The sequence below is a fragment of the Mya arenaria genome, chromosome 1 (genome assembly GCF_026914265.1).
Source record: "Mya arenaria isolate MELC-2E11 chromosome 1, ASM2691426v1".
NCBI classification, from domain to species: Eukaryota; Metazoa; Mollusca; class Bivalvia; order Myida; family Myidae; genus Mya; species Mya arenaria.
In genome coordinates, this window is record NC_069122.1 from 14484653 (window position 1) to 14493863 (window position 9211).

The window sequence follows — 9211 nt, forward strand, 5'->3', positions numbered from 1 at the left end:
GACATATGATCAGAGTTATGCAGTTACATTAGTTACAATGTGTTACAGCAAAGTTTCTGAAAAGTTTGAAAAAGTGTTTTTTTCTATCTGAAATAGCGGGTTACGCGGTTACATTGGTTACAACCGGTTACATCGGTTACATCGAAAATTTCAAAGTTCAACATCAAAAATCGAGTTTTCAGGTCGACATATGATCAGAGTTATGCAGTTACATTAGTTACAATGAGTTACAGCAAAGTTTCTGAAAAGTTTGGAAAAGTGTTTTTTTTTTTCTATCTGAAATAGCGGGTTACACGGTTACATTGGTTACAACTGGTTACATCGGTTACATCGAAAATTTTCATCAAAAATCGAGTTTTCAGGTCGACATATGATCAGAGTTATGCAGTTACATTAGTTACAATGTGTTACAGCAAAGTTTCTGAAAAGTTTGAAAAAGTGTTTTTTTTCTATCTGAAATAGCGGGTTACGCGGTTACATTGGTTACAACTGGTTACATTGGTTACGACGAAAATTTTCAAAGTTCAACATCAAAAATCGAGTTCTCAGGTCGACATATGATCAGAGTTATGCAGTTACATTAGTTACAATGAGTTACAGCAAAGTTTTTGAAAAGTTTGAAAAAGTGTTTTTTTCTATCCCAAATAGCGGGTTACGCGGTTACATTGGTTACAACTGGTTACATCGGTTACATCGAAAATTTTCGAAGTTCAACATCAAAAATCGAGTTTTCAGGTCGACATATGATCAGAGTTATGCAGTTACATTAGTTACAATGAGTTACAGCAAAGTTTCTGAAAAGTTTGAAAAAGTGTTTTTTTTCTATCTGAAATGGCGGGTTACGCGGTTACATTGGTTACAACTGGTTACATCGGTTACATCGAAACTTTTCATCAAAAATCGAGTTTTCAGGTCGACATATGATCAGAGTTATGCAGTTACATTAGTTACAATGAGTTACAGCAAAGTTTTTGAAAAGTTTGAAAAAGTGTTTTTTCTATCTGAAATAGCGGGTTACGCGGTTACATTGGTACAACTGATTACATCGGTTACATCGAAAATTTTCAAAGTTCAACATCAAAAATCGGGTTTTCAGGTCGACATATAATTAGAGTTATGCAGTTACATTAGTTACAATGCGTTACAGAAAAGTTTCTGAAAAGTTTGGAAAAGTGTTTTTTTCTATCTGAAATAGGGGGTTACGCGGTTACATTGGTTACAACCGGTTACATCGAAAATTTTCAAAGTTCAACATCAAAAATCGAGTTTTCAGGTCGACATATGATCAGAGTTATGCAGTTACATTAGTTACAATGAGTTACAGCAAAGTTCCTGAAAAGTTTGAAAAAGTGTTTTTTTTCTATCTGAAATAGCGGGTTACGCGGTTACATTGGTTACAACCGGTTACATCTGTTACATCGAAAATTTTCAAAGTTCAACATCAAAAATCGAGTTTTCAGGTCGACATATAATTAGAGTTATGCAGTTACATTAGTTACAATGCGTTACAGCAAAGTTTCTGAAAAGTTTGAAAAAGTGTTTTTTCAATCTGAATTAGCGGGTTACGCGGTTACATTGGTTACAACCGGTTACATCGGTTACATCGAAAATTTTCATCAAAAATCGAGTTTTCAGGTCGACATATGATCAGAGTTATGCGGTTACATTAGTTACAATGAGTTACAGCAAAGTTTCTGAAAAGTTTGAAAAAGTGTTTTTTTCTATCCTCAATAGCGGGTTACGCGGTTACATTGGTTACATTGGTTACAACTGGTTACATCGGTTACATCCAAAATTTTCATCAAAAATCGAGTTTTCAGGTCGACATATGATCAGAGTTATGCAGTTACATTTGTTACAATGAGTTACAGCAAAGTTTCTGAAAAGTTTGAAAAAGTGTTTTTTTCTATCTGAAATAGCGGGTTACGCGGTTACATTGGTTACAACTGGTTACATCGGTTACATCGAAAATTTTCAAAGTTCAACATCAAAAATCGAGTTTTCAGGTCGATATATGATCAGAGTTATGCAGTTACATTAGTTACAATGAGGTACAGCAAAGTTTCTGAAAAATTTGAAAAAGTGTTCTTTTTTATCTGAAATAGCGGGTTACGCGGTTACATTGGTTACAACCGGTTACATCGGTTACATCGAAAATTTTCATCAAAAATCGAGTTTTCAGGTCGACATATGATCAGAGTTATGCAGTTACATTAGTTACAATGAGTTACAGCACAGTTTTTGAAAAGTTTAAAAAAGTGTTTTTTCTATCTCAAATAGCAGGTTACGCGGTTACATTGTTTACAACTGGTTACATTGGTTACATCAAATAATTTTCATCAAAAATCAATTTTCAGGTCGACATATGATTAGAGTTATGCATTTACATTAGTTACAATGAGTTACAGCACAGTTTTTGAAAAGTTAAAAAAGTGTTGTTTCTATCTCAAATAGCAGGTTACGCGGTTACATTGGTTACAACTGGTTACATCCGTATTATTTTGTATCAGTTGAAACGGTTTTAAGATGTTCATGAGAAGGGCAAGAATGGGCCGGGCAAGAATGTGTTAGAGGTATACAACCGAAAATTTTAAGAACACAATTATATACTGCAATAATAACCTTACATTTGATAGTGTTTGGTCATAAATTTAACATATCATTAATCAGTAAGCTATGATATCAAATGATAACAAAACTATATGAGTGACATTATGGGTATCATCATTTAACACAGTTACTAATGGCTCGATGAAATAACAAGCTAAGTTTGCATTGTTTGTACTTAGTATTTATTGTATATACTAAATATTTTATATACAGTTTCGGATACTTTAATATTTTTATTTTGTAACGTCATCAATTCTAATTCGTACCCAAGTAGTAGATGATAGAAATAGTAGCTGAAATATATTATATTAGAAAAGATGTGTGTTTATGGACTTCCATATGCTAATCTTGGCTCTATCATGCAACTAATCTGGCTCCAATTTTGAACACTATTATGACAGGATAAAGTCAAGCTGACTATTATTTGTTGTGTTTTAATTTGTTTTACATTATAAAAAGTTTGTGGACTTGAAAAGGAAATTATGACTACTACGATTACGTTAACCTAATTTTTATACAGTAAAATCAAGATTTAGAAAGAAATATGGTTTAATGAAATAAGCTACTTAAGCTACTTAAGCTTGTTATGGTTTAGAATTTTAGTGAAATTGGGGCCAGGTTTTTTGTATGAAATATGATTTTGGGGTGGAAAAAATACACTTCGTCTCAAATGGCGCGCGAATCCCATTGATTATACATGTCTTCGCGCCGTTAAAGACCGGTTTTGCTTTTTGGGGCATCCATGTAAAACACAAAAAAAATATGTTACATAGCCTAGCGTTTTAAGAGAAAAAGTTGTCAGATGCGCAATGATTAATCCCAGTAAAATATCAATTATGTTTGTACCAACATCAATCATTTTCGTAAATCCCGGGTAATAATAATAATAATAATAATAATAATAATAAACTACATTTTAGCAAAATAGTATATGAGACAATTATTGAATGTGTTAGTTTCTTTATATCAAGAATCTTTTTTTAAAGGGTCTTCTCAATTATTGGGGTTTCTCAATCCATGCCATTTTCTCGTATTTAAACGAAGATTTTACTATTATTGCTTTATGCTCATTTCAAGAAAAGCAATTTGATATCAAAGATCTTTACCAGTTTATCAGAAAAAAAAATCATCAAATTGGTATAAGTGGTGTTTTGATAAGGGAGAGTTACATCCTTCCTTTTAAAAACCCTTAGACAGTGCTTTGTCCGCCTTGTAGAAAAATGAGCTGGAGGTGTTTTAACCGGGGGGGGGGGTGCTGAGGGAGGGAGCGGTGGGGGGGGGGCAGTGCAATCCACCGCATTCCCTTTAGACTCAACTCAAATGATGACATTGAAGATGAGTTTCATTTTTTTTTGTTTAAATGTGCACCTTATGAAGAGCTTAGACGAAGACACATTAAAACTTTTTATTGGAGAAATCCAAGTGTTTTCAATATGCTTTTACTGCTTAATTCTAAAAGAAGAAACGAACTTAATAATCTTGCCACCTATATAAGAGATGCATATCGAATTAGAAATAACGTATTAAACAACACTGTATGATTTTTTTTCTTTGCATAATATATCCAGGATGTGATGAAATATTATAATTTGTTCTCTTGTTTTTTGATCGTTATGTGCGCATGCACTGCTTAATATTTAATTATCACTTTGTTAATATGTAGCAACTCATACTCTTGTATTGATTATTGTAAAACATTTGTATCTATCTATTTTGTATATTTGTATGATGAGAAACCGTAATTGTTTCAATCGAATAAATTCTGTTCTGCTCTGTTCCTTTAGAGACGTCTTCACTTCTTCAGCTGGTAGATTTAATCAAATATGTAAAATATAAGGCCCTCGATATCACCACACCTTCGACTCGGCATTAAATGAAAATCGCCCTGGGCTATCTTCTTTGTCCTGTTTTATGGCCCCAATTAGTGGTGACAATTATGCAGATGTCACCATGTCAATACAATCTGGGATTAGGATTTCGACTGTAAAACATTTTAACAAATTTATTGTGTTAATGAAATCGCAAAACGTCATCATAACAAGAATTCTAAGTAATTTTATATGTACCAAGCATTTCGTCTAAGGAATTATGTGATAAATAATTTTATTAATAGTATACAATTATTAATTGTATTAGCCTCGCAAATCCCTAGTCTGATACTTTAGTCACATACAAGTTTGGAGTGAGTGGATGGGTGAGTGAGTGAGTGAGTGAGTGAGTGAGTGAGTGAGTGAGTGAGTGAGTGAGTGAGTGAGTGAGTGAGTGAGTGAGTGAGTGAGTGAGTGAGTGAGTGAGTGAGTGAGTGAGTGAGTGAGTGAGTGAGTGAGTGAGTGAGTGAGTGAGTGAGTGAGTGAGTGAGTGAGTGAGTGAGTGAGTGAGTGAGTGAGTGAGTGAGTGAGGAGCGAGTGAGTGATACGAACAAAACGAATGAATGAATGAATGAACGAATGAATGAATGAAGATGGATAGATGGATGGATGGATGGATGAATGAATGACAGACGGCTGACACCAACGAAACATCGAACGAAATAATTGATTAATATATTAATTAATGTATAACATTGTACCTTGTTTGCTAGCACAAGTGCAATTAAAACCTTCAGGATTTTATTGTTGTAAATTGATGCCATTTCAAACAATACAAATCTCCATTTTTTTATTTAGACGCGATAATGATGCACAAGTTTTACAAGATTTCATTTGATTCATATCTGCCAATCGGAATGAAAAGCAGTACTTGCCATTTTATAGCTAAAAAGGACGTGTCTGGTATAAAAATTCTTAGAATGCGCTCAAGCTTTATATAATACTTGAATAAAACATGTGGTTTTTAATGATGTCCGATAAGTACAAAACTTGAAGTTTAAGTCGAAATGTGTCGGAAACTAAAGAGATTGGTAAGCCCCTCCCCCAATCGATCCGGCAGACCTTTCTCTTTTGAATCTTCTCTCTGATTGGCTGAAGGCAATATTCTGGCATATTGCGATTTAATTAGGTAGCCACGCCCACAAACTTATACGTTCTAGGCATATCCTGTCCCCTTATATTGCCCTTGTGACACCATATGCGCAATAAAAATACAATTATTGTATATTTTAGCTGACAACCTAAATATATAAATATGAGTTAAATTTCATATCTTTAATTGTAAAGGAAATATAGAAATATCAAGGAAATTATCAATATTTTTTCGCAAACAATACAAATTGAATGTTTAGCAGTAAAACAAACATATTCGTTTTTTGCATTAGAAAGAAAACCAAAATTTATGAGTTTCCGTCTGAACGTAAGATGGCAATGCAGTATACATCAGAGCCCCGAAATTAAAATTTATTGAATCCGGTTGAATCAAAATACTTCTATATGTTATAGAAGTATTTTGTTTTAATGAACATAAAGACTTCCAAATAAATAATAACTGATTCGTAAGAGAATGATTTTCTATTTCATAATATGTTTTTGCAAGCAGTTGAAAAATCGACGTATACAGAATTCATGTTTTACGATCATTTTATTTCTTTGTATTAAACTGATACAAGAAAATTAATATACTCTGTATAAAATGATGTTCACTAAGCCAATAATATATATAATCGCATGGATTGTGTACAAATTGAGGGTGTTAACTCTATGATTCTACGAGGATACAGCTTACTAAAGTTTGAATTACACACACTAACAACACATCATTCAAAGAAAACGTTGTACAATCAAAACAAACAATTTTCTATACTTGATATTACTTTAAACAACATTAACACCAACTTAAAAATTAAAATGGACAGAAACCTTAGCAAGCACGAATGAACATTTGAAATGAAAACGGATATGTAGTTATATTGTCCTTTCCGATAACTCGATTATCTTTCCCTGAATACTCTTCAAGTGGGCATGCGCAAAAAGCGGAAATTTACTTCCGGGGACTACACAAACCAGGAAGTAAACAGCAACAAGTGAAAATGGAAAGTAAAGATTCAAAACTAATAAAGAAAACGGGCAGGAAAACCCCTAAGTACTGTTGTATTTGTAAAGGAATTTACAGAGGAAAGGTTATTGATGGGAGAAAAGTGTCATTGCACCGTTTTCCTCAGAACAAACGTTTAAAACGTGTGTGGGTGCAGCGATGTAAAACGGTCATGAGATCGTTCCAGTGGAATGAACACAGACGATTGTGTAGTGAGCATTTTGTTGGCTTCAGAGGACCTTCATTCCAGCATACACTTCCATCTATGTTTCCAACTGAGACTGGTGCTACCAAAACCTTCCAGCCAACGGTATTTTTTATTTCTTATATTAGTTTAAGTTCTTCCTTACATGCACCTCAAAATGAATTATGTTATATCAACGGTGCTTAAAAACAATGTCACAGCACTTATTTGTAAATTTTGTAATTTAAGAAATGATTAAAGAATTTTTTCAAATACAGCCTGGAAAAATGTGTACCATATAGCCTGGCAGATTTTGTACTAAAACATTTATCTTATACAGTTTCATTTGCAATTTCAGCTCCTTGATGAAGACGTAGGTGATGATGATGATGGTGATACGGTCAATGACGATTTAGACCTAGAACTGTCAAATGATGATAGTATACAGCCACAACTGTCATTTGTATCCCCTTCCGGGCATGCCATTGATACCTCTGTCCACCTGCATGATTACTGCATGGGACCAGTACTACAGCCACAGAATCAGTCCTTTAGGTATTGTTCAATATATATATATATTGCTTCTTGTGCTATGAAATCGATCTGATAAGTTAATTACTTCTGATCATTTTTCTTCATTCTTTAACAAAAATAGGAAAATTTAAGTGTTTGTAAATGTTTAAGGCCAAAAAAACAAACATTTGGTTAGGGTTACCAGACTGTACATGTAAGATGTGGTAAATGGGTACATGATCAATTTGTATATGTTTCAGATGTTGTGACACACAGACTGAGAACAACTGTGCAGTGATGGAAGTACAAACTGAAGAAAGTTTCCTGGGAAAAACAGCAGACTTCAGTTCACAAACAGAACATTCTACTAGAGACTTTGGTGTACAATGTCAGCTACCTATGCTCACATATGATGACGTAAAATACAATGACGATTTGGTCAGTTTTTACACCGGAATCCCTAATCGAGTTGTGTTTGAAGCTTTGTTTGATGAAATCAAGGATGAAGCTGAAGTGCGGACATCAAGGCGGAAACTTAACTATAAAGATTCAGATGGAGGACGGCCAAGAACTCTAAGTGTTCTGGATGAATTTTTCATGGTGCTGATGCGCCTACGTCTAGGTCTGTTATTTGAAGATCTAGGTACTAGGTTTTGCATATCCACTTCACAATGTAGTGACATTGTTGAAAGATGGATCAACTATTTACATGTACAATTATCCTTTCTTGTTCAATGGCCATCTCGTGAGGTAGTGAAAAATAACATGCCTGAACAATTTAAAGAGAAATATTCTAACACTAGAATTATTATCGACTGCACTGAAATTTACAGTGAAACATCCAGTTCTCTTTCTTTGAAAAGTTTAATGTACAGTGATTACAAGTCTCACATGACTCATAAGATTTTGGTGGGTATAAGCCCAAATGGTGTTGTAACTTTTGTTTCTGACTGTTGGGTGGGCTGTACCAGTGACAAGAAACTCACAGAAAAATGTGGACTCTTGGACTTGCTTGAAGAAGGAGACGCCATAATGGTTGATAAGGGTTTCACTATTACAGACCTTACTACTCCAAGAGGCATTCATCTCATTATTCCACCATTTAAACAGAAAGGAAAACAATTCTCTAAACGTGAGGTTCTCCTTACAAAAGATATTGCAAGTTTACGAATACATGTTGAAAGGCAAATGGAGAGAATCAAGAACTTTCGAATATTGCATGGCAATATTCCTATAACACAGTCAAGGAGAATTTCTAAAGTGTTCAAAATATGCACATATTTGACAAATCTATGGCCACCACTTGTTCAATAATAACTCATGTGTCAATGAAAGCGTTTGTATATATCAAGCATTAGATTTAGGGATAAAAACTTGTATACTTCTAACTAGAACAATGAAATTACAATTTTGTTTTAAAATCATTTTTTCGAGCAAGTTATATGATAACATATGAGATTACACATTTGATTCAGGTTTGACAAAAATGGATAAGGAAATATGCTCATGTGAATGGATTTCAAGATTTGATTTGAAACATGTATGCATTAACTGATCAATTTATTGATATAATTTTTTGTTTGTGAAACATCTGCTTTGTATTTTGTGGTTTTATTATTTGTAACATTTCTAAGAATAAAAGTCAAAGATCACTTATTAAGTTTGGCTCTGAAATGAGTTTTTTTTTATTTGCCATGTGTAATTGATCTACCACGTACTTCAAATCATTAGTATTGAATTGCTTAAAGGATTTTTCAGTATGAACCATTTTCATATCAGTTTCATAATTGAACTAAGTGGAAATAAGAATAGGCAAGAGTGCCATAGATCAAACTGAAATGCCCGACAAATGTTAACTTTAAGATACATTAGATTAAAAAAACTAGCCCCATGCTAAATATGTCCCAATGTTTAAAGGGACTGTACACCAGATTGGCA

The 9211-nt window shown here is 33.6% G+C and overlaps 1 protein-coding gene across 1 annotated transcript; it reads left to right on the forward strand.

The window, feature by feature from the left end:
• Nucleotides 1–6764: 6764 nt before the first annotated feature.
• Nucleotides 6765–8852, forward strand: LOC128242497 (uncharacterized). The gene is made up of 3 exons (XM_052959699.1): nucleotides 6765–6886; nucleotides 7119–7315; nucleotides 7534–8852. The coding sequence occupies exons 1-3, from the start codon at nucleotides 6842–6844 to the stop codon at nucleotides 8585–8587; spliced, it is 1296 nt and encodes a 431-aa protein (XP_052815659.1). The 5' UTR covers nucleotides 6765–6841; the 3' UTR covers nucleotides 8588–8852.
• The last annotated feature ends 359 nt before the right edge of the window (nucleotides 8853–9211 follow it).